Source organism: Megascapheus bottae, chromosome 27 (genome assembly GCF_031878675.1).
Source record: "Megascapheus bottae isolate mThoBot1 chromosome 27, mThoBot2.hap1, whole genome shotgun sequence".
In the NCBI taxonomy this organism is placed as follows: Eukaryota; Metazoa; Chordata; class Mammalia; order Rodentia; family Geomyidae; genus Megascapheus; species Megascapheus bottae.
The window spans coordinates 2481984-2506860 of NC_143535.1; the positions used below are offsets into that span (position 1 = coordinate 2481984).

General features: G+C 57.3%; 2 protein-coding genes across 16 annotated transcripts in view; one reads left to right on the forward strand and one right to left on the reverse strand.

Moving 5' to 3' along the window:
• The first annotated feature begins 245 nt into the window (after positions 1-245).
• Scn3b (sodium voltage-gated channel beta subunit 3) lies at positions 246-13192 on the forward strand. 5 transcript variants are annotated; one of them, XM_090319271.1, is made up of 6 exons: positions 262-771; positions 5088-5251; positions 6094-6319; positions 9088-9226; positions 10595-10694; positions 10970-13192. In XM_090319271.1, the coding sequence occupies exons 1-5, from the start codon at positions 732-734 to the stop codon at positions 10656-10658; spliced, it is 633 nt and encodes a 210-aa protein (XP_090175397.1). In that variant the 5' UTR covers positions 262-731; the 3' UTR covers positions 10659-10694; positions 10970-13192. The 5 variants fall into 5 exon arrangements, with proteins under 5 accessions (XP_090175400.1, XP_090175397.1, XP_090175399.1 ...); XM_090319273.1 differs by having other exon boundaries at positions 10595-10675; positions 11104-13192; XM_090319272.1 differs by lacking the exon at positions 10970-13192 and adding an exon at positions 10813-10963 and having other exon boundaries at positions 10595-10675.
• A 2117-nt stretch (positions 13193-15309) lies between these two features.
• The window catches only part of Gramd1b (GRAM domain containing 1B), a 161320-nt gene continuing 151752 nt past the window's right edge, over positions 15310-24877 (reverse strand). For 8 of the 11 annotated variants that reach the window (XM_090319282.1, XM_090319277.1, XM_090319275.1 and 5 more), the window contains 6 exons: positions 23219-23322; positions 22672-22875; positions 22132-22222; positions 20480-20587; positions 20125-20311; positions 18960-19160 (listed from right to left, as the gene is read on the reverse strand). In XM_090319282.1, coding sequence (XP_090175408.1) covers positions 19071-19160; positions 20125-20311; positions 20480-20587; positions 22132-22222; positions 22672-22875; positions 23219-23322 — 784 coding nt within the window. In that variant the 3' untranslated portion in view covers positions 18960-19070. Of the gene's footprint in view, positions 17640-18959; positions 19161-20124; positions 20312-20479; positions 20588-22131; positions 22223-22671; positions 22876-23218; positions 23323-24877 lie in introns of those variants that run through there. The other 3 variants (XM_090319279.1, XM_090319278.1, XM_090319276.1) reach the window with 2 other exon arrangements.

The following is a 24877-nucleotide window of genomic DNA, read 5'->3' on the forward strand; positions in this document are numbered from 1 at the left end:
GCCCCGGGAGGACGGGGCGGGGGCCGCGGGAGAAGCGGGCGCCCGGGCTGTGGACTCCGGATGACATCATCGCGCGGAGGGCGCGGGGCGGGGGCCGGGCCGGGGGGAGCAGGGCTCGGGCGACCCGAGCCTCCTCCGGGGCTGGAGGCGTGCGCTCGGCGCCGGGCTCCGCCCCTGCCCGGGGAGCGGGTGGGACGGGGCGGGGCGCGCCCGCCGGGGGAGGGGACGCGGGCCCGGGGGAGGGTCGCGCGGGCCGCGGGGCGGAGGCCGCCTGCGCATGTCCAGACCGAAGGCGCTCTCAGCCGGGGAGGGGCTGGAGCAGGGCCGCTGACGGCTCGGGGAAGGGGCTCCGTCTCCTCCAGGCGCTTCCGCCCCTCTCCTGTCCCGCTGCCCCCCCGGGAGCCCAGGCCCCGCGCCCAGGACCGACGAGGGCGGATTCCGCGGCCGAGCCCGGGGGTCTGGTGAGGGCCGCGCCCGGCGGGGGAGCGCGCGCCTGAGCTCGAGCCCAGCCGGGCTCCTCGGGGGCAGGGGCGAGGGCGGTCGCCATGGACCCCCCCGACGGCCGGGCGCCCTAGGCCCTGCGTGGCGCCTCCGCGGGCGCAGAGCCGGGTGGGCGGGGAGGCCGCTGGCCGCGGTGCTGAGCGGGGCCCGAGGTCGCCCCGGAGGCGTTCTCGGAAGACCGGGGGGTGGGGGGGGCGCAGCCGAGCCGGACCCCGACCCCGCCGGAGAGGATGCCGCTCCCGCTGGCCGCCCTGCTGCTCGCCTGCTGGGGTAAGTGGCGGCGCCCGCCGGCGAGACGCCGCGGCCGGCGGGCATCAGGTGGGCAGAGGGGCCGCCGCTCGGCGTCCGGTTCCGGGGCGTGGAGCCGCGGCGGGCGGAGGTGTGGACGGCGCGAGGCGGCTTCGCCCCGGCGCCCTCCACGCGCCCCTTCCTCCCGCCGAGGCCCGGGCGTCCCGTCGCAGTTCCGCCTCGCGGGGAGGCGGCCGGGAGCCTCGGCTTCCCCTTCTCCATGTCTCTTTCTAAAGCCCCAAGCCGGGCGCGTGAAGCCTCTGTGGATGGCGGTGCGTTCCGCGCTCGCGGGGCCGGGACGCGGGGAGAGCTGGGGTTTGGCCCGGGGCTGAGCCCCGGGAATGGAGACGACCTCTCCTGTCCAGAGCAGAGGCCCGCGCCTGGCATGGAGGCCTGAGCGCCATCAGAGCCGAGGTCGGAGCCACAGAATGTTTGGGTGTGAATGTGTCTGCACAATGGTTGCGCATTGTTGGAGTGTGCGCGTGTGTGTGCGCGTGTGTGCGTGCGTGTGCGTGTGAGTGATCCGATGCAGTTCTGGCCAGCTCCGCTCTGCTCTTCTGACCAGATCTGACATCAAGTCAGGCATCCTGTAATGGATGGATGCCTCCACATGGCCCTAGCTCCCCTCCGCCGGCTGAAAGCAAGATCACAGGCTTGAGAAGGCAGGCGTGGGAGCCGGGGCTCCCGGGCTTGGCATGCAGCCCATCTTCCTGTGCCCTGTCTGCCCCTGCCACTTGCCTCTCCACCTCAGCATTGCGCTGTCCAGCTGGTCACTGTTGTTGCCGCCAGCATTCTCTGGAGTGTGCTTGGTGGGGAGGAAGCTCCCTGTTGAACAAAGTGCCTGAGGACGTGGAGGAGGAAGGGGGTGAGGGCAGCCTCACTGCCATGTCTCCCCACAGGGGCCCGTGAGACCTGGAGCTAGAGCAGCTACCACAGCCTGCCAGTGAGCTCACCTGTCCTCGAGACAGGCCTGGCTTTTCCCGGGAGATGTGCCAGGGCAGGGAGGCCTGGGAGAGCTCAGCCCAAGTCACAGGGGGGGGGCAGGGCGGCGTCTGCAGAGACTTCTCCTCCAGCAATTTTGAGTTTCTAAGGTTCTTTCCTGAACTGCAGTGGTGGGGGAAAGCATGATTCAGTAATGATAATTCAGTAACCTGCACAGAGTAGCTTGGCATCTCTGACCCCCCTTTATGTTGCTATATAAAATCTTAAAATATAGCCGGGTGAAGTGGCTCACCCCTGTAATCCTAGCTACTCAGGAGGCTGAGGTCTGAGGATCACGGTTCAAAGCCAGCCAGGGCAGTAAAGTCCTTGAGACTTGTCTCCAATTAACCATTAGTGAATGGAAGTGGCGCTGTGCCTCGGAGTGGTAAAGTGCTAGCCTTGAGCAAAAAGAGCTCAGGGACAGAACCCAGGCCCTAAGTTCAGGCACAAAACAAACTGGCAACAAAACAAAAACAACAAAAAAACCCTAGGGCTGGGAAGTTGGCTCAATGCTGAGTGGCAGAGTCCCTGCCTGGCATGCATGAAGCCCTAGGTTCCTTTCCTCAGAACCAGAAAAAGCTAGAATTGGTGCTGTAGCTCACGTGGCACAGTGCTAGCCTTGAGAAAAAGCTCAGGGACAGTGCCCAGACCCTGAGTTCAAGCCCCTAGGACTGGCAGCAAGCTAACAAAACCCTTACAATAGCTGCTTCCTCCAAGGTAGACGTTAGAAGTGTGCACCAGGGATCAGTAATGCCCCTTTGCAGACTGTTGCTGGGACTGAGTAATGCAGTACACAGTGCCTGTCCCCAACTCCACCCCTCCCCCAAACCCAAAGCTTTGGGGAACCTGTGCACTCTGCACTCCTCCATGCATACCTTGGCTCACCAATTTGGAAAGCTGTGGGGGGAGGAAAGGGGAGGTGGATGTGAGGTGGCTAATGAAGAAAAAGAACCTCGTTCACAAATGCAAGTTCACTTGATTTGCATGGAATTGTAATACTGGAAATTAATTGGCTTTAATGTATTTCTTTTCACTCCACACTTACATGTAACAGAAACAACTCTCTGTGGCCCTTCTGCATGTATTGGGGGGGGGGGGAAGCTCGTTTCCCTGTCACATGATCATTTTAAAACCTCCCCTTGCCTGATTCATTTTACAAAGCAATCTTCAATGCTTCCTTTGCTCCCTGCTGCGTGGTTATGGGTCAGTAAGGAGAAAGAATTCTTTCCTGGTCAGAGATGAGGCCATAACTGAGGCGTGGCTCAGCTTCTGACTCGTGTGTGGCCCTTGCCCCTACACTGCTGTGGGCTGTGTGCTGTGTGTGTCCCCGGGTAGGCCCCAGTCCTGGCATTCACTCTGTGGCCATCAGCTTTCCCAGGCCTTCCGCTTCCTTGAGCAGAGCTGTCCTCTGCAGGCCCTCTCCCCCACACGTCCCTCCCCCACCCCACTGCCCCTTCCTGCATCTTGTTCCTTCAAGGCTCAGTGGTCCATCTGATCGGTCACGTCATTTCAGAATGTTGACATCTAAAAACAAGCTCATTCCTGACATTTTTTTTTGTTGTTGATCCTGGGCCTTGAACTCTGGGCCCAGGCACTGTCCCTAAGCTCCCTTTGCTCAAATCAAGGCTATTTTTCTACCACGTAGGCTACAGTACCACTTCTGGCCTTTTCTGTGGTTAATTGGAGATCAGGGTCTCACAGATGTTCCTGCGGGGACTGGCTTCTGTGATCCTCAGAGCTCAGCCTTCTGAGTAGCTAGGATTACACGCATGATTCACTGGCACCCTGCAAATACCTTTTTTTATTTGTTGTTGAGTGCAGGGCTTGAACTCAGGGCCTGAATGCCATGCCTGAGCTTTATCACTCAAGGCTAGTGCGCAGTGCCCCTTCCTCATTTGTGACATTTTGGTAGTTGTTTATATTCTGAGGATGGCCTCTTACTGCACAGAAAGCACTCTAGAGCAAGCTTAGAAAGGGCAGTGTGAGAATGGACGGCGAGACTTGGTGAGAGTGAGGGGTTGGTTCTCCTGGGTTAAATACAGCTGTCATTAACACATCATATTCTTACAAGTTTTTGTTAAGTGAAGTCCCCAGGTCAAATGATCTGTCCAACATTATCCCAGGAGTTTGTCATTTGTAACTACTTCAGAAACTTCTAGACAATCAAGCATAAACTCTCTTACTAAGCAGGTTTCTGGTGAGTGGGGGGGGGGGTATGTGTGCACGCATTTTATGAACAGTCATAATGTCACAAAACATTTTTGAATCAGACACTGTGACACAGGCCTTAATCTCAGCACTCATGAAGATGAGGATTTTGAGTTTGAGCCTGTCGGGGCCACATAGGAAGAGTTTATCTTACCACCACCACCAAAGCAAAATATCAGAAAAGAATGAAATCATTTTATTGCACTAAACTTATTTTTTTCTGTCACTTTTGGAATTGAGTATTTAGGTTTCAAGTATTTGAAACTAAGTATGATCTTTTCCTCTTTTTTTTAAACGAGTACGTGCTGTGCCCACGCGCTGGCTCTGGCGAGGCCTGTAGGCCTCCATTGCCCTGTTCTTCCATGGGCACAGCAGCAGTGCAGCTTCCCTTGGTGAGATGTGACGTCCCCCATGGACGCCCACCGTCCAGATTCGTTCTGAACACGGCGGAACTTCTCCTTCCACCCGCATACCCTGCATCCCGGATTGCAGCCCACGTCTGCGTTTATTACCAGCTGGGCCCCGCTCAGGCTGGCCTTACGTGGGTTTGAATGTGTAGAGGGCAGGGACTGTCACAGAATGGCCAGGTGTCCTGTGGTCTGACCTGCCCGGAGTTCTCCTGTGCTCCGGCCCCTCCTCCTCCCCCTCCAGCTTGTCCCAGCGTCCAGACAGGGTTAAGTCTCTCCACGGCATTAGAGAACTACACGTCTCAGGCTACAAACCTTTCCAGACTCAAATGTGCCAGTGCCCTTCCAGCCCCAGGGAACCAGTGACCCCGATACCAAGCCCGACCCACAGGCCGGCCGCTGTGGTCTGGTCAGTCATGCTTAGAAGCCTGGATTCCAGGCCCGAACCCGCGGCGCGTGCCTGTGAGGATGTGGTTAGTGCTCTGCAGACACCTTCTGCACACGTGCGTGGCCACGGTGGCCTGCGATTCTTAGTGGAATGGAGCTCTGTGCGCCACCCGAAGATGGGGACTGTGGATGACACGCGGTCTGCCCTGTGCTGTGTCGTTGACTCCACGAGGGGAGCACAGACATGCGTGAAGGTGTGGACATGTGAATCACAACTCTCTCTGTCCCTCCTCCTTGTCCCCCTCCCCTCTGCAGTAGGGGTCTGCCTCCCCGTGTGCGTGGAGGTGCCCTCGGAGACGGAGGCCGTCCAGGGCGAGACCATGAAGCTGCGCTGCATCTCCTGCATGAAGAGGGAGGAGGTGGAGGCCACCACCGTGGTGGAGTGGTTCTACAGGCCCGAGGGCGGTAAAGATTTCCTTGTATGTCCCACTGCTGGGTGTTGGCCATGCCGGGTGACACACAGGGGTCCAGGCCGAGCACTGAGCAGACGCCACAGCCTGCCTTCAGCTCGGCGCCTGGGCGAGGCAGGGTGTCCTGGTCCGAGGGAGGGAAGGGGGGGCCGCGGTGAACCCTGTTAGAGCTTGTGCTACGCCTGCTGGTCCTTGTCCCGTCTCCCTCACTGTCCTGGGAACACCACACGTCCGCCTTCTGTCCTCATAGAACGTCGGGGAAGCCGGGCGCCGTGGCTCACGCCTGACGCCCTAGCTGCTCAGGAGGCTGAGATCTGAGGATGGTGGTTTGAAGCCAGCCCAGACAGGAAAGTGGATGGGACCCTTTTCTCCAGTTATCCGCCACAAAGCTGGAGGAGAGGTGTGGCTGAAGTGGTCAAGCCCCCGCTGTGAGCAAAAAAGCTCCGGGACAGCGCCCAGGCCTTTGTGCCAGCCGCCTGGCCTCTGGCGGCTTTTCCTCCTCCACGGGGACATGAAAAAGGGAAAAGAGCAGGAGGTCCTCCCGCAGGTCCCGAGCCAAGCGCATTGGAGGTCTAGGTTCTGGTCCCCTGTTTGCACCAGCCACCTTCCTTCCTTTCCTCTTTTCCACCTTGCTTTTCCTGCCAGGATGCCCTCTTCCCCCTTTCCCCCGTCCACCTCTCCCTGCCTCTCCCCTCTCCTACCATTCCACATCCACTCCCACAGAGTGGGTCTCCCGATGACATTGTCCCCTTGCCTCCCCTCCCCCTCTCCTCCTGGCTGCTGTCCCTCCCCCGCGCCCCCCTGCTGGCCGCTCCTGGCCGCTGCACCTGCCGCTGCCCCTCTGCCTGCAGATCTTCGAGTACCGGAACGGCCACCAGGCGGTGGAGAGCCCCTTCCAGGGTCGGCTGCAGTGGAACGGCAGCAAGGACCTGCAGGACGTGTCCATCACGGTCCTCAATGTCACGCTCAACGACTCCGGGCTCTACACCTGCAACGTGTCCCGCGAGTTTGAGTTTGAGGCCCACCGGCCCTTCGTGAAGACCACACGGCTCATTCCTCTCCGGGTCACGGAGGAAGGTGAGGCCCGGGGCTGGGAGGCCCGAGGGGGGGGGAGGGCCAGGCCGCCAGGGCCGAGCTCCTCAGCCATGTGGGGTGGCACTGCGGGGCCTCCATGAGTGCCCAGCTCCAGAAAGCTGCTGCAGTGGCCTCACAGCCCCTGGAAGGCTGGAGCACAGTAGCGCCCCCCCCCCGCTCCTTCCACTGTGGGAAAAGGGGTGCCTCTGCCCGGCCAGAGGCCAGTGATTCCAAGTTGCCTCGTGCCTTTGGTGTGTGCTGACTCCCACTTAGAGAAACTGCACGGGGTCACCTACAAGTTCTCTTTCCCGCCTGGAAACAGCTGCACCCCCAAACCAGGGGCTCTCAGAACTCAGCAAGCCCGAAAGACTAGTGCAATACTTAATTTTTATTTATTAGAACTCAGTACCTCCACACTTGCTAGTTAAATATTCTACCACCTGAGCCATGTCCCATCCCTATTACTGTCGCTTAGTTTTCAGACAGGGACTCGTGTTCTTGCATGGGGCTGGCCTTGGACGGTGATCCCCCATCTCCTCCCCGAGGCCTCAGAATGTGGCACCCGGATTCTAGCCACCACACCCTGCCCTCCGTGCAGGGTTCATATAACACACACCTTCTGAGTCTGCAGAATCTGTGCTGTCTAACAAACCACCCAGGAATTCTGATGCTTCTTGGAACCCCACTTTGAGAAGCATTCTCTGAACCTGTTTCTTTCCTTTGTCTCTCTCTACACCAGTCATTCCCATAACCCCTTCCCCATCTGTGGCATGAGTCTTTCCCAGATCCATGCTTGGCTGCGAGAAGTGATAGCTGTCTGAGTGTCAAAGTCTGCAGGCTCCTTCAGTTTTCTCCTTGAGCCCAGACCCTAACTCCATCCCATCCCAGGCTGTAGGGAGGACTCCCAGGGTCTTTGTTTACTCCTTTTGGGAAGCCATTGGGCTCAGAGGACCTTGCAAGTGTGTCTTCCCATGTCAATCTGGGGTCAGCTAACCTGGGACGCCTGTTCATTTCAGCCTTTCTCAGGCAGTCCATGCTCTTAGCATCGCTGTTGCCCTTAGACCGAGGAGGGCGAGAAAAGCAAGCCAAGATCAAGTCAGCATTCTTCCTAGAGAAGGGATCCAGGAATCCTAACCGCTAGGACACAGCTGATTTTTTGCATCTATTTTTATTGTAATTAATAGAAGGGTTACATTACATTCACCAGATGGAACACACAGCTGGTATTTTTTTTAAAAAATCATATCATGCATAAAAATAAAGAGGTGAAGATTATTCCTTCCTGAAGGTGATTGACAGAGAACGGGATACAGGTACACTGTGATAAAGTAGAAGCTGGGTCCATTATGGAAGCAGAAAATGCTTCAATTACCTGAGTCAAGGCTGGAGTCACTGCCCACCTCTGAGCCTGTCCTGGGCGGGATGGGGACGGGAACTTCTCTGGAGTAGTTTCCCTTCAAAAGTTCCCTTACTCTCCTGTGGAGACGCTGTCCACCCTGGGGAAGGGAGCCTGGCGCCCTCTGCCGTCCACAGCTGGAAGAGTTGGCTAATCTAGGAGGAAGCCACTCTGAGGCCTTTGCCTCCAAAGGTCCCCAGCCCCCTGGAAGAGACAGGGATGGCAGGGCTGAGCCAGCCAGGCAGCCAGCCTTGGCAAGAAGAGACAGGGAACAAGCTTGTTATTAGAGCCCCCGAGCTGCTCAGATGGCTAGATTGGGAAGAAGCACGGAGTCTCCCCAGGAGGCCTTGGCACATACAGGGGCGCCAGACCCCAAGCTGCAAGTGCGGCCTGGGGCGGGGGGTCGGCGCTATCTGGCAGATGTGACCTGAAATGACCGCCCCCCCCCAGGACTGGGGAAGCAGCTGTGGGGCCTGTGTGTTCGTGGCCATGTGTGTATGAAAGAATATAGTCAGACAGACACAGCAGTCTCCCTTTACTCATCTCCCCCCACCTCCTCCTCCGTCCCACCACCTGCCTTTTGCCTTCTTTTTTCCTTGTTGTCCCTGTAGCACCCGCAGAACCCTCACCATCCTCACGTTGCTGAGAGGTGACAAATCCCATCTCCCCCATTCCTGTGGCCTCAGAGAACCTGCAAGGTTGTGATTGTTGTTCGAGTTGGACTTTTGCCTCCTGGCTCTGACTAGAAATGTAAAGCCTCTTTACCTAGAGATAACTAAGCATCCTAAGAAGTGGGTGGGGGTATGGCTTAAGTGGTAGAACACCTGCTTGGCAAGCACAAGGTCCTGTGTTCAAACCCCAGTACCACCACAAAACAAAATAAAATGAAACACCTCTCGCTGAGAACAGTTCCTGTGCTACCTCTCCTGGGTGGAGCTTAGACCCCTAAGCTCCAGAACGATGTACCAATGGAGGCCAGGAAGGAAGCTGACAAGAGATCAGAGGATATGAAATTCCTTTGGTTTCTTCTTGAGTTCCTTTAGAGATGGTGCTTATTTAAGTCACCCTGCGATACAGGCTTTGTAAGCCGGCACCAATGGCTCATGCCTGTAAGCCTAGCTGTTCAGGAGGCTGAGATCTGAGGATCACAGTTAAAGCCAACCCAGGCCATGAAGTTGAAGGGACTCCATCTCCACTAACCAGTGAAGAAATACCGGATTAGAGGTATGGCTCCAGTGGGAAAGCAACCAGCTGTGAGCAAGCAAGCCAAATGAGAGCACAAGCCCCCGTACTGGCACGCACACACTGGGCTTTGTGTGGCAGGTGTGGGTGTGGGGCCCACACGGTTAGAGCTTCCTCCTCCTCCTCCTGGCAGCTGGAGAGGACTTCACCTCCGTGGTCTCAGAAATCATGATGTACATCCTGCTGGTCTTCCTTACCTTGTGGCTGCTCATCGAGATGATATACTGCTACAGAAAGGTCTCGAAGGCGGAGGAGGCAGCCCAAGAGAACACGTAAGTCCACAGCCACCGAGGCCACAGTGAGCTGCCAGGCAGTGCAACTGCACCCATTTCCCAGGAGAAAAGGACCCAGGGAGGAAGAGTTGCCTCCAGACCTTTCCCATGGTCCAGTTGATACATGCTGCACCCTGGCCTGCGAGCCTGACCAGTGAGGAAAAGTCCAGCCACGGCCGCCACCCTCCAGCATCGGTTCTGTGCATTCTGGAGCAGCAGGCAGAGGTCCAAGTGGCTTGCTGGGGCCAGGTGCCTGGTGATGGAGACAGGAGGATTTGAATCTGGGTTCCCTATTCCTGACATCCATTCCCGGGGGCAGCTGATTCCTCTGTGTGGGGAGCTCATGGCCTCCAGGGCACCGCCATTCACTAGCTAATGAAGATTTGGGGCTCTAGTCCAGCCCGCACCTCCTTCATTCCACCAAGACCCTACTCACTCAAGAATGAGTGAGTACGAGGAATGAGGGACCCAAGAAGGGTCTGAGCGTCCGTGCTGGCATGTAAGTGGGGAGAGGAGAGACAGAACAGACCAGACTTCCGGCAGCACTGCTTAGGCAATAGCGTAGGAAGCTAAGGCTGGGACCACTCGGACGTGTTTGATAAAGAAAACCTGAGCACTGGTGCTTCACACCATCTCTCCTCCTGGCTACTCAGGAAGCTTAAACCCAAGGATCATGGTTTGAATCTAGCCTGGACAGAAAAGCCCCAATGAATCTTATTTCCAACAAACCAGCAAAAGGCCAGAAGCAGAGGTATAACTCAAATGGTAGAGTGCCAGATTTGTGCAAAAAAGGCAACGGAGAGCACAAGTCCCCGAGTTCAAGGCACTAAAGAAGTAAATAATAAATAAAACCCTATTTTGCATGACACCTATGATCTCGGGAAGTAAAAAAAAAACCATAATACAACCACATGCAGATAAAAATTTGATTCTTTAAGAAGGCTGCAGTTTCTTAACTCACTTGCTTAGATTTTGGTGCTTGAACAGGAAATCCTCCCATGTAGACAGAAAGTACCTAGATTAGGTCTGTGCGGGGAATCACAGCTGGAACTATGGCCCCCAGTAGAGCCAGAATCCCCAGAGAGCCGCAGCCCATCTGTAGGGCGACCAGGGGAAAGTCCTGGAAACTTGCCCTGACCCCAGGTAGAAAAGGGGAGTGTGAAGAATTAGTAACCGGGCGCCTGGCTCACAGCATTTGGAATTTGATGTACTCCTGTGAGATGAAGAGCCTGAGCGTGTCTCTTGGGTAGTGTAATTGTGAGTATCCCAGAGACAGTCTCTCACAGTATTTTCAGGAGTACTTCCTGTGGGACCCGCGTTCCAACCCAGTCCAAGAGTAAGCCCTCTGTTCCCTGCTGCCTTCTGTAGGTCTGACTACCTCGCCATCCCCTCGGAGAACAAGGAGAACGCGGCTGTGCCTGTGGAAGAATAGGGCCGTGGTGGCTCCAGGTGACGTCCAGGACACGGGGTGGGGAGGGACCGACGGATGGGGAGGGTTCTACCGCAGGGGGGGGGTCACCTATAGCTGGCGTGACTTTAAGCCTGTCTCTGAGGTCCTTTTCCACTCCTTGCCACCCACCCTTTAGGTTGGTGCTCAAGTGAGCAGCGTTGCGTCCAGTCCTTTAGGGGTGACCCGAGCAGGGGAGCCTCGGCCCTCCCCAGCATTACCCTCCCCTCTGGAGAGAGGGTGTTTGGATTCAGCCGGGGCTGGGAATCCTCAGTGAGTTGAACTGCATTTTCCAGGCCTGTGATGTGGACAGGGCGAGGAGGGCCCCCCCGAGATCCCCCACCACGTCCAGCCTGGCGCCTCTTCTCCTGCTCACTCAGCACGCATCCACCCGCACCTGAGCTTTCGCCCTGACTTCCCACTCCACCAGGACTCTACTCACTCTAAGACGTTGCCACAACCGAGGAGCCACCATTTTCCATGGAGTCAGCCCAACTCTGGCCTGGCCTTTCTGGCAGCTTCCATGCTAACTGGATCCCTCCTCTGGTTAACAAGTGACTGCAGACGCTGTCAAGGCAGTGTTTCCCTCCGTGCCTGCGGGCCGGGCCCGCTTCTCCATGGCTGCCCCAGAGCAGATATCTGGTGGGAAGCAAGCAGCAATCCGTGGTGGTCCGGGACAGTTCGCTGCTCTCGTGGCTGGAGAGGAGCCTGGCTCTAGGTCCTCCTGGTTTTTGGACTCATGTGTTCTCTTGTACTCCAGCACAAGATCCCCACAGGTCTCCTGGAGAACTGGACTCAGGCCTTTCAAGGGTCCACGACGAAGGGCCATTTATTTAAGGCGCCCTTACAAGTCATGCAACAACTTACTTCTGACCTTGTTTTGATTTCTATATGCAAGCCCACCTCTGAAACCCTCTCAATGTCTGTGGACTGGTAGGGTTCCTCGTGGTACAGGAGGCAACTGAGACGCCCACAGGCTCCGCTGAGACGTGAGGACAGACTGGCACGCAGCACGGCTTCGGGCTGTGCCCTGCACACCTGCGGGGCAGAGGGCTTTGTGCCGGGAGCCCTGGACACTGGTCCAGTTGGTGACCAGGAGTCGTGCACTGACGCACGTTCAAGGAAGAGGCCCTGCCAGGAGGAACGACAACTAGAAAGTGGTGGGGAGATGAAGAAGACAGGAGATAGCGCTGGAGGACTCCCTGGAAAGAGCCATCTGCTCCAAAAGCAGCTCCTGTCCCAGAACAACATGGAAAGTGAGCAAAGAGCCTCTAGTCTCTAGAGGACGGAAGACGAATGAACGGCAAGGGAAAGACAGGTGGACTTCCACACACACACACACACACACACACACACATGTCTCCTGTGGGTCTATGGTGTTCAGGCACTCTTTTCTTTTCTCTGTACTTAAAGAGAGCAGAGAACAGTGCAGAGAGAGGCCGCCGCATGTTCCGTTAGAGACTGGCCCAGGGCACCCGCCTGCAGCACCTGTCACGGCAGAGGGGCGGCGGCCGGGGCGGCCTGAGTATGCACTACGAGAAAGCATCCCAGCCTGGGAGAGAGCCACGCCCCTCGGAGCTGGGGAGATATAGATGAAAGATCCTGCTCCGTTGGCTTTGGGCTGCATATAGCAATCTATTTTCTTTTTTATCTCTTCCATCACAGAGATGTACTTGAAATGAGACCCTGAACGCGTAAGAGTCCAAAGGAAACTGCAATAAATTCAAGACCCTTCTTAGTAATTTTCTATGCCTCCCCTTCTGAGACTGGGGAACACAGACCTGATGAGCACAAGGCTTACCTGGTTGCAATGATTTCAGGCCCTGTGCCTAGCAGCAAGGCACTTCTTTCTTCTCCACTTTCTCTGACTTCCAGTGGAACCTGTGTCTGGCTTGCAATGCAGCTGTCTGCATGACTGCTTTTCACTTCCTGCTTTCTTGGAGCACTTGCTTGCTTGGCTATATTGGGGTCTGAAAACTCGGGGGCCTCAAGCTTCCTCAGCTTGTTTTGGCTGGCACCCTACCACGTGAGTCTTGACTCCAGCCCAACTTTTTGCCAATTATTTTGGAGATGGCATCGTTCCTTCCTGGGCTGGCCTCATGCCTGGGACCCTCTAGATCTCAACTCTGAGTAGCTCAGATTACAGGAATGAGCCACCAGTTCCAGGATTTTCTCTCTTCCCCTCCTTTGTTAAAACCCACCTCTGTGTCTTCGGAGTGATTTTTAATCATCCATCATTTATCCAACGTATCCACCATTTATCCAACATATCCAACTTGTCCACCAAGCTCTGTGCTTCTCTTGCTTGTCCTCCATGCACCCTCCATCCCATCTGCTTCTCCACCACTGTGCATCACAGAGGATGCCAGGAAGGCGCCTTTGAGAGTCCATCTCGTTCAGTTGTCTTTCTGAGTTGGGTTTGTGTATCATTTCTCCAGAGCTGCAACTCATCTCCTCACGTGTCTCGATCCTGACACACGTCTACAAAGTGCTGAGATCAGCAACCTACTTCAAACAGTCCTCACCCTTCTTCTCCCCCACACGCCTGCGCAAGACCCGGCTACACTCGTGCGGCTCTGGAAGGTTCCTCCGGCAAGCTGTTGCTTATCAAAGGGCTTAGAGGAGCTCTCAGGGCTTATACCACTTAGAAACCCGGTCTGTTGTCTTGGTGCTGGATGTCCCCAGGGCGATTCTCAGTACCACAGCTAAGCAAAGGCCAAGCAGAGCTGGGTCTCACTCTCCCTGCTGTACTGCTTGACAGCCATCCACTTACCCAGCTGATCTTGAAAGCCACAGGTCAGCTCAGCCTGTATCCAAGTGGAAATCACCCCAGCCTCCAGATCCACAGTTGGTTTCTTTTCTTTTTTTTTTCTCCTTCATTTTCGGGTTTGCCTTTGATGTCAAACTAGAAATATTAGTAGCAAAGGAAATTTCCCAACCAGGAAATACACTGAAAAATATGTCCCACCGTGAGTGGTAAAGGAGAGGAGAGAGTACTCTGTCTTCTCCTCGCAGCCCTACATAGGACAATTAAAAACAAAACTAAAACATGAGCCAGGAGTCGTAGTGCATGCCAGCAGTCTCAGCTAACAGGGAGGCGGAGGCAGGAGGAGAGCGTGAGCCTGCAAGTTAGAGATAGACCTTGCAAAACAATGAGACAACCAGTGGAGCTGTGGCTTAAGCAGAAGAGAGCACTCACCTTGAACAAAAGAGCTCAGGGACAATGCCCAGGCCCTGCGTTGAGGCTCCACTGGTGACAAAACTGAGACAGCCTTGCGCAAAAAAACGAGGAGGAGGGAGAACAAAGCAAAGAGCAAAGACGGCGGCTACGGCTTTGCACTTCAGGTGTTTCTGGTGGAAATGGAAGCATCCTTGGAGTGAAGACAGCGGAAGCCTCCTCTCCTCCAGAGCCCGGAGCCCCAGCGCAGTGGCCATCTCTCACTCCACCCACCGTCTAGACCCCAAGGTCGTAGGTGTGACCACCACCGGCATCCAAATCCTACTTCATCTCTCCTAAGTCACCATGGTAGACAGCTCGTGCGAGGTTCAGCCGCAGGTCCTCCGCCTGCCCTGCTGGAGGACGGGTCCACAGTCTGGACCTCTAACCCAGGCCAGCTGCCCCGTGGAGCCGCGCTGCTCCTTCCATTCTCCCTGGGTGGCCACTGTCTTGGTGGACGAGGTGCGCCACGGGGAGGGAAGCCACTCTGACCAGTGCTTGTATGTTTGTGAGTCGCCGTCAAACAGCCAGCCAGCGGTCAGCATAATGACAGGTAGAACCTGCCTCTTGTCACCTCCTTTATTTTCCCAGGCCAGAAGCACGTGGCAGACGATGCCCCCGACCACTGAATGCCTGTTTGTAGTGTTTTTTTCAATAATCTCCCTGTTCTCCTCAATAAAGGTTCTCTAATGATCTGGCCCAGGCTCTGTGTCCACTGCACAGATTGTAGTGCCCCCCCAACACCTAGTAGGACCACAGCCCACACCCCTTGAGCACACCCAGAGAAGGGAAAACCTTCCCTAGTCTGCAGTGGAACATCTCAGTATGTAAGCTAGCCTTCCCTTCCCCTCTCCCTCCTCTACTCAGACAAACCAACTCAGGCCATGCCACCTTGCACTCAACAACTTTCCTGACCAGTGGTGAGAAGCCAGTGGTGAGGAAGATGGGGAGACACTGGCTCTCCCCTCCACCTCTGGGGGCAGCACAAAGGCAAGGCATAGCTGTCTCCTGGTTTCCATCTTCCAGGAAGTGTCAAGATCTCCCTCCCCCCAAAGGAAAAGTACAACAGGAAACTGCAAGCTCCCATTTGAAAAATGATAAGCACAAAAAGAGCTGTAGACATGTGTTGTGTCTGGCAAGTGCAAGGCCTCACGTCCAAACCCTGCTGCAAAAGAAAACCCATCTTAGAACAGTGTCAGGCATCCCACGAAGAGATGCAAGTGCACCCAGAAAGAACGTTCTCTGTGGGATGCCAGGGTCTGTGGTGACAGGGTTTGAGGCCCGCGCTGTGACACGGTGACGCAGGCAGGCACACGAGGGCGCCTGGGAAAGGCTGTCCTCTGGGGAGGCGGGAACGTGCCGTGAGGTGCGCTGGCCGGCCAGGCGAGAAATCACACACACTGCTCATTTGTAATCCAGTACTTTTTCGTCTCTTTTAATTCATCCTGCACTTCCATGGCTCTAGCTACTTTACATTGAGATTGGCTGGGTGGCCTTGTCTGTTTCTAGGTCCTCGGACCTTGCCCACAGCACCAGGCAGAGTACATTTTCCATCCCAATTCAGATGGCCAGACCACTCGACTGCAGTCCACCGGGTCCTTTCCCACCCACGGCCCAGGCGGGAGATGGGGGCTGCTCGCTCTGCCTCACCCCACTCCACCCAGGTGGCTCCGGGGGCCACGACGGCCTCTGCCCCCCCCCCCACCGGAGCCCAGGCTGAGTGAGGGGAAAGCACCGTGGGTGGGAAGGAGGGCTGGTGCACGTGGAATGGTCTGGCTCTGGAGTGCAGGTAGGGAAGTGCCACGCCTCCCGGTTGGCAAAATGGTCGCTTTCACCATCTCCACATGTGGGACTGGAGCCCGTGGCCAGTTTCCCCAGACAGTCCGCTGTCCCACCTGGCTCGTCGGCTGCCCCTTCAGCAGTGTCTCCTGGTGGACCCGGGGCGGGGGCGGGGCAGAGGCGACAACGTCCTTCCACCCTCCATTGGAGGAAGAGCACTGGGCATCAGCGCTCTGCGCTGGCACCTCCACAGCGGCTGGCACTCTTGCCTGGGCTCCAGGCCTGCTGAGGACGTGATGTGATGCCACAGGGCCCAGCTGAGCTGCCACACACACCATGAACGGGGACCTTGCGGGGCCTGCCAGAGCTCGCGTGAGGTATGGAGCTGGGCAGCAAGTGGATGGGTCTTCCTGTCCCACGTCAGGACAGCGGAGTAGGGGAAGATGGCCTCCAGAAAACACGAAAAACTAAACCCGTCACTTCTCTTGGACCCAGAACGAACCTTCTGGAAAGACATGGAGGTGGGAGGTAGGGGGGACGGGACGGGGGAGGGAGGATGATTGTCCTGAAGCCTGGAGATGGGGGGTGGGGGGATGGAGGTTGATCTTAGGAAATGCTCCTTGAGGACCCCTACAGGCAAAGTCCAGAGAGGAGGGAGGGCGGCCTCAGCCGTGCCACCCGGCAGGGAGGAGGGGCGCTGGTTCTCTGGGAGCCCTAGCAGAAGGGGCTGGCTTCGGCGTGGCACAGAAAGGACCCTTCTGGTTGACAACCAGTCCAAGACTAGGGTCAGTCGCTCCCCCAGGACGTCATCCTACAGACGCAGCCCCAGCACAGGCAAGACGAGGGACTGGCATCCAGTCCATCTCCGCTAGAGCCGGCCTCCAGGGCCCTGCTCCGCCCCGCTCCTCCCTGCTCCACCGGCCTAACGCACCCAGGGATGGTAGCCAGTACTTTGTAACTCATCCAAACCCAAGCAAGGTTCTGGGTGAGCCAGAAGAGAAAGGTGAGGCATGGCTTTGCACCATTCCATCCTCTGTCCGTGAGGGAAGATGGCTGGACAAAAGGCTTCACAGTGCTGAGATGGAAGACAGGCTCATCCCACACAGTGCTCTTCTGTCTTGACCCGCAGCCTCCCTGCCCCTTACCAAACTAGAACTGGGTCAAAGAAATGATTTCCCGGGCCAACAGAGGACAGTTACCTGAGCTGGCCAGTGGGCTTCCCCAGTTCACTGGTGCAGGCCTAACCCCCTGCTCCGGGCCACCCACACAATCCACACAGACAGGAAGACCTCTCATGACCATCAGCATTCCTCCATGATCAAATAAAACAAGCCCCTGGCCCGAAGAACTTAACACGGGTTCTGAACTAGCAGAGAGCCGCTGTCCTGCCCATCAGGGCGCTGGAGAGGAGGCAGCGTTGGTTTTGCTCCCAGACTCTTCGGCAAGAACAACTTCCCCCTTTCTTTTGTAACTTCTTGCCTGAGGGAGGAAGATGGTTCCGCTGGGGAATGACTACCTATGTTTTCCCGTTCCCTCGCCAAAACAAGGCGGTGGCTGTGGCTCAGTGCAGAATGCTTGCAAGGATTTCATCCCCAGCACTGCCAAAATAACAACAGAGAATGCTCACGAGGGGTCCACGGTGCTTAGGAGAAACACCCTAGCTATCCACATCATTGCTGGGGTTCACCAGGACGACGGGAGACCTCCCCCAACAGCCTCGAGGGATGGGACAGACTGCACAACTTTCTGTAGCCAGTGCTTCTTCTGTAACCACTCCCCCTCGTGAACCCATCTTAAGGGCCACGGCACGGTGAACACTGAAACGTTAGGAAATAGTTCTGCCATTGCCTTCAGACATTTCTGGGGGTAACTTGGGGCCCCGGGCTACTCCCAGGGGCCACTCTTTAGCACCCACACCTTTCCTTCTGGTGTTGACTCACAGGTCCTGAGACGGTCCCCAGGATCTCCCTCTGTGAACAGGAAGGGGAAGACGTGGTGACTGGCTGCTTTGCAGGCTCAGGCAGCCTCCGTGAGGCTGCTCTAACTTTTCCACCGTCCTCCTGTGAGCCTCCGCCCAAACGGGCCATGTCTGGCTAGCTTATCCTCCCGACTCAGCATTCTCCCTCTGCTTCCTGGTAACCTCCTACCTCTCTGGAACCAGAGACCGGGGAAGGATGTGTGGGCTGGCACACAAACAAGCCTCCCACCCCAGACCCAGACCAGGCAGTGGAACGGACTCCAGGGGGAGGCAATCCCTTCAAGCCTTTTCTCCGCCCAAACACATGCACCTGTGCCAAACCCTGTCCTTCATGTGCCTTATAAGCTGTCCCCCTGCTGAAGCCAGCAACCCTGGAATCCAGAGAGCCTGGGCCCGTGCGCTCCCTACAGAATGCTGGGGCAGATCCTGCCAGCACGTAAGTTACTAGGGCTCTGGCGCTTGTGCGCGCTCTCTCTCTCTCTCTCTCTCTCTCTCTCTCTCTCTCTCTCTCTCTCTCTCTCTCTCTCACACACACACACACACACACACACACACACCCCTCCTGGAGAGTCTGGAACATTCTGTTTCATGTCCCAGCATTCACAGCTCACAGGGAAAGAATTAGAGCCATGGATCTGACTTGGGTTCTAAGCACTAAACAGGGTTTTAGCAAGGTCAAAAATGGCCCGGCCTTGGCTAATAGACAATGTGCTCTTAGGGCACGGAGAGACAATAGGACTTTAGGCACTAAAAAAAGTGACACTTCTCTCAGATCCAGCCCGAGAGAAAAACCAGAGAGAACTAGGGGTCCACACCCAGCCCAGGTGGAGTGCGGGGCGGGAGGGCGCGGGGCGGGGGGCGGGGCGCAGGGCAGGCTGAGAGCGGTGCCCCCAGAGCCTCTGCCAGGTCCCCAGCCAGCAGTGGCTGCTGCCCTGGCTGCTTCTGGGTTCCCAAGAAAATGCCTGGGGGAGGGAGGGTGGGAGGAACAGGTTCTCTTTTATTTTGGAAACACGTCAAGAGGGGATCAGGGGATGAAGCACCTTAAGCAATGCCCCCTCGAGACTGCTCTCGAGACCCAGGGTCTTCACAGGCCTGACTTTGGCTCAGCCACATTTCCCTTCCGAGAGCCAAGAGTGGCCAGCAAGGGAAGGGTGAGGAGGAGAGGAAGAGAGGGATGAGGGGAGGTGGGTGCTGAGAGGTGGACCCCGGCCTCCTCGGTCCTCCAGCGAGGGAAAGACGCTGCTCTGGTGGCTCAGGGGGCGGGAGGGCCCGCTCCTTCTCCCTGGTACATAGGTATTCTCTCTTTAAAATCTGTATATAATATATATTTATATTCTGTATATATATATTTATATATATATATTTATAGGGTCTATGTACATGTATTGCACAGGCCTCTGCAGCCACCCCGGTTCCTGCCTTGTCAGGGGTAACGGCTCCGCTTCTCGTCACTCTCGGACGTGTGGTCCCGGGACCGGATGCCGTTCTGCAGACCGATGAGCGAGTCCTTCATCTGTAAGACATGGGGCCTGGCCCTTAGTGAGCATTTGCACGAGGCAGCCGTGGTCACACCCATGGCAAGCTCCGAAGGAGGCCGTGGGACAGGGAGTTCATGCCAGGGGGCTCTAAGGGACACAGTCTCGGGGGAAAGGGGACAGTCAGCTCAGCAGGGGACACCCTGCATTTCTCTAGCACTCTCTCCAGCTGGTGCCTCACGCCTGTCATCCTAACTACTCAGGAGGCTGAGATGTGAGCATCGTGGTTCGAAGCCAGCCAGGGCAAGGAAGCCCAGTTAACCAGCAAAAGGCCAGACATGGAACCATGCCTCAGGGGGTAGGGTGCCAGGCTTGAGCAAGAGAGCTTAGGGACAGTGCCCAGGCCATGAGTTTTATGCCCAAGAACTGGTACAAAACAAAAAGGAATTTGGCAGCCAGGCGCGGTGGCTCACGCCTGTCATCCTAACTACTCAGGGGGCTGAGATCTGAGGATCAAGGTTCAAAACCATGCTCAGCACAAAAGGACCTGAGACTCTTACCTCCAATTAACCTCTAGAAAAGGGAAAGTGGGCTTGGCTCAAGGAGTAGGGTGTAGGGTGGTAGTTGAAGAGCTTAGGAACAGCGCCCAGGCCAAGTTCAAGCCCCAGGACGCACAAGGGGCGGGGGGGGGGGGGGGAGCGGGGAGAAAGGAATTTGGCAGACAGGTCTTCTGAAAAGGCAAATCCATAAAAACAGAAATCTCAGACAAATGCCTGTTCCAGGCCTAATAAATAAGAGAAACACTTCTTCAACTAACTTACAGCCTTCAAGGTATGAATTCAATGCCTTTTTTAATTTAGTATAATGGCTTAGAGGAATGCCCGTGTGTCTGGCCGCCCCTTCAAGGATGGCTGTAAAGTGAGGACTACGAGCGTGGGAGAGGAGGGAGCCTCAGGAGGGGCTCACAGGAGAGACCCGAATCCCGGAGCACGCAGACTCTACCTGGTCAAGGAGGGTCACGGAGGATTTGATAATCTCTCTCCACTTTTGGAGCTCAGAGTCGTGGTACTTCTGTTGAGACTCTAGAAGCTGGGCCCATTCTGTCTGCGACTGGGGCAACCTGTGGGGTAGAGGGGGCGCCCCCGCAGCTGGAGTTATGCTCCGCGGACTGTCCTGTGTTCCCAGACCCCTAGGGGACAGAGAGTCAGATCAGAGTGCTTTGTCCCCGCTCGCTGCTCTTAGCAGCCCAGGGCCCCCAGGCAGAAGCAGGAAGCGCTTCTCCACGCTGCTTACTTCAAGGCCCCTCCCCAGGCAGGAGTGGGGGGGACCTCGTCACAGGCGGGCATGGCAGGGTTACCTCTCCTGGAGCCTGAGCCCCTGCCAGGCCGTGAGGGTCTGGGTGGTGTACTCCAGCATCCACAGCTTGTAGAAGAGCATCGTGTTGAGGATAACCAGCAGCACGAGACTGGGAGGCAGACCAGGAGGGAAAGGCAAGGAGGGGGGCGTCAGATGGACCAGGAGGGAAAGGCAAGGAGGGGGGCGTCAGATGGACCATGGCGGGGGCTGCCCCCCCCCGCCCCCTCCAGGCCTGAGTGCCCGCCCTGCCCAGCCCGGCATCGGAAAGGAGCTGAGGGATGCAGCAAATCGGGGAGAGAAGCAGCCTGATGTGAAGGGGCCTAGACTGGGCGGAGGAGCCACGGGGAGGCACTGGGAGGGGGAAGAAAGAAAGCAGAAAGGAAGAGGCGGGGAGTAGAGGGCATAATCAGAGAACGGGTACCTGAAACAGATCCTGATGAGAGCAAGGGAGAAAAACGAGGAGGAGGCAGAGGTTAGAAAGAGGAGTGGCCGGGGGGAGGCAGAAGACAGGGGGGCGGATATGAGAAAGAATTACTAGAAGCAAAGGCAGCAGATGAAGGAGCCCAGGAAGGGAGGTGCAAGGGAGAAGGGCCGGGAGTCAACTCATGGTTCACAGGCGGAAATGCAGAAAACGTTCTACCGCCAGCCCAAAGCTAGGGTACAACTTGAGGAGGGGCCACACCATGCACCCCCAGGCTGCTGGCAGGATTCCCTGAGGCAGCAAAGCGTCATCTGTACCCCTGGTCCCCCAGATCAGGCAGGGGCCAGGGAGACCGCCCAGGCCTCCCAGGTCCTGGCTCAACGACTGGTGTGAGGCAGGGAGGAAGGCGCCAGGATAAGGAGAGGCTGAGGCAGTGGGAGACATTTTCTCCTCTCAGCCTGGGGGCTGCCTTCGGCATTTTGGGACCCAAGATTAAGGGTCGGAGAAGTGAAGATGGATTAGGAAGGAGCGTATCCAGAGACGCTGGGGACTGGGACAACTCGTGGGTCATCACTTGAAAAGTTCTTCTCCTATCTTGGTGGTACTGTGGCTTGAACTCACTTTGGAGGTGGTGCTCTACGGCTGAGCCACAACTCCAGCTCTGTTTTGCACTAATGGTTTTGCGATAGGGTCTCTCCCTTCCTTCTTTCCTCCAGGACTGCAACCCTCCTATTTCACACTCTCCACTCTAGCTGGAATGGCGGGCACCTGCTGTCACATCCAGCGCCTTCCATGGAAGGCTCTCAGCCTTCTCCGGGGGAACTACAGTCCCCCCATCTCAGGCTGCTGTGTCTCTAGTGCTGGGCTCAGGATAGACATCCAGAGCCTCTACTGCAAATGAATGGGCTCCTACGGGGTCCGGAAGCTCAGTCAGCATCCACTCTGCCTAGGGGATCCGGAGTGTCCCTGCCTCACTCACGGTTGACATTCACACCTGGAGGGCAGGAGTTCCAGCTGTAGCAATTTTGATTTTTGTTTTGGGAAGCCTTGCCTCCACTGGGGGGGGGGGAGAGAGAGAGAGAGAGAGAGAGAGAGAGGAAGCTAAGAGGTCAGAAATGACAGACTGTGATCCAGAGACAGAGGCCCAGAGGCCAAACAGGGAGACGAGGAAGGGTGCGTGTGTGTGTGCAGGGGAGCTGTGGGTGCAGGGGTGGAGGTGTCGAGTCCCTTACACACAGCTGATAACCAGCAGCAGCTTGGACACACTTTGCAGGTGGAAACCACTGGGGGTGTCTTCAGGGGCATGCCGCGTCTGCGTGGAACCTGCAGGAGAACGAGCAGCGTCGCCCCCATGCTTCTAAAGCCCTCTCCCCCCAAGATGACGCTGGCCCAGCAAGACCCCTGGGGAACCGTGCGGGATGCTGTCCTGACCACGTGCAATCCTGTTCCCAGACAGGAGGAAGGGGGCCCAATGGTCAACAGGAAGTCCACCTCCCCTCCCGAAGACGGGGTCAACAGGAAGAGATCAGCTCCCTAAGTCGGGTCAACAGAAGGGGCGTAGCCCCAAGGACAGGGTCAGCGGGACGTTAGTGAGAGCACATAAACAGGCTGAAACTTAAAGGGTGCAGGGAGCCTTACACTTAGTGACGGTCAGACCATACTCGAGGTGCAAAGCCATGTGTGTGTGCACATGTGTGTGCACGTGCAGGTGTGTGCACGGATGGCACGGGTGTGTGGCTACACGGGAAGCCCCAGCCCCACCTGCCACGCACCTGCCACGTGCTTGGCCCTGAGGCCCACGTCCTCGTCGGTGGGCGTGGTGACGGGGCTCATGGCCTCCTCCAGGTGTGGCACCCGCAGGTGGGCGTGGGGCCGCTTGCGCCGGCGCACGGCGGGCGGCTTGCTGCTCTTCTCCTTGGGGGACTGCCTGTGCATCTCGGCCAGGTAGGTGCTCTCCGTTTTGGTCAGCTCGCTCTCTGTGGGGCACGGAAGGGCTGCGTGATGGGCCATCATCCCGCCTCAACCACTGTGCTGGCCTTCAGAAACCACTTCCGCCCAGTCACCACCCACACCTCAGGGACACATGCAGGGGACCTGAGAGCCCTGTGGTCTCACCAAGGCACAGACGTGGTCTCACGAAAGGCGGATGTGTCCACACCAGTACTGACACCCCTGGGAGCAGACTCAGGAGCCCCAGAGCCCATCAGACTGTCCCTCCCTCCATCCTCCACAGTGAGAGCTGGTCCCCCGCCCGAAGTGATCCGTGCCCTCCCGGAGCCAGCCTGGCGCCCACGGCAGCACGGTGGCCGCTGCACCCACCTAGGTGGCGGAAGTAGTCCTCCAGCCCACTCCAGAAGTTTTTCTCGATGAAGGTTTTCACCAAGCCCCAGGGCTGCTTTCGATAACGCAGCTCCGTGGAGACCCTGAGGAACGAGCCAGAGGAGCAGCTCAGGCATTGCCAGGAAAAGGGGGGCTTTCGCTGGGGGGCCTTCCCATCCACCACCCCAAGTCCTCTCCTCTTCCCCTGAATCACATGGTACGGCTGAGACACGTGGGGGGCCCGTCCAGGGCTCTCCCCAGCGTGCTCAGCAGCCCGCTCCCAGGCCAGGAAGGCTCAGTACGGAACTCTAAGGCTAGGCGTGGCAGTTCACGCCTTTAATTCCAGCACCCAGAGAGCTGGAAAATCTCAAGTTCTAGGCCCACCTGGGCTACAAACAGAGAGGCCTCACTTCAAACGTAAACGAGCAAGTCAATGTCGGATCTGCTCGCAGGCATGGCCGAGCCTCTCCTCGGCACCACAGGGCCCCCCAGCTCCTGTGCCTCCCCTCCACGGCACCACAGGGCCCCCCCAGCTCCTGTGCCTCCCCTCCATGGCTCCACAGGGCTCCCCAGCTCCTGTGCCTCCCCTCCATGGCTCCACAGGGCTCCCCAGCTCCTGTGCCTCCCCTCCATGGCACCACAGGGCCCCCCCAGCTCCTGTGCCTCCCCTCCATGGCACCACAGGGTCCCCCCAGCTCCTGTGCCTCCCCAGGTCTCTTCTCTCCCAGTCACTGGTCCTTTGATGCAGCAGCCCTGCTCCCTGGGGGTGCGAGCATCTGTGGACTGGGTCTTCCTGCTTGTGCCGCCCATGATGGCTGCCCACCCTCGCCTCCCCTTCCTCAAGGGTGGCCCTGCACCCAGGCCTATGTGGGGAAGGTCCACACTCGGAGCTAACGCTCTGCCCGGCTGGTAGCTGTTCACTGGGGTGGGGGGGGGGCAAGGCCCCTGTGAAGGCCTAGCTGGGGTCACCTGCTGCCTGTGTGTGGCGAGCAGAGCAAGGGCAGCAGGCCAGAAGCTCCTTTGAGAAATGTCAACAAGGAAATTTAGACCTTGGACACAGGATGTGAAGGATGGGGCGGGGGGGGGGGCTGACAAAGCTGAGGAACCGGGGGCCAGGAAGGAAAAGAAAAGAAGGGGAGGAGAGGCTCAGAGGTCAGCACGGGATGCCCCTCCCCACCCCTGAACCCTAGAAAACAGGCTGAGGAAGGGGCGGGTGGCAGTGAGGGTGGGTGCTTCCACTCTCCGGGTAGCCCTTTCTCTGACTCCAGTTCACTTATCATCGCACGCGAGAGGGCTGGGCGCCCGTGGGGCGTGCATCTCGACTTTCCCAGCACCACATCCAGGCAAATGACTGCTTTGAGGAGCACTGGGACTGACATGAGCAGATAGAATGCCGGGAGCGAGGGGGAGCTGGGCTCTGCTCCCGGGAGAGATGATGAAGAGAGCCCAGAGCTCAGGGAGAAGAACCTGGGCTGCAGTTTCTAAATGCTGAGTTTCAGCACTTAACTGCTACTAATGACCCCAAAACGGGGCTCCATCCACACCTGTGAGTCACGCAAAGACTCTGGTGGACCTTGTCAGGCGCCTACATGTGTGAGCCACAGGAAGCCACGAGTGGGGTAGAGAGGCCCTGGCTGGTGCCGGGGGTGACTGAAGAAG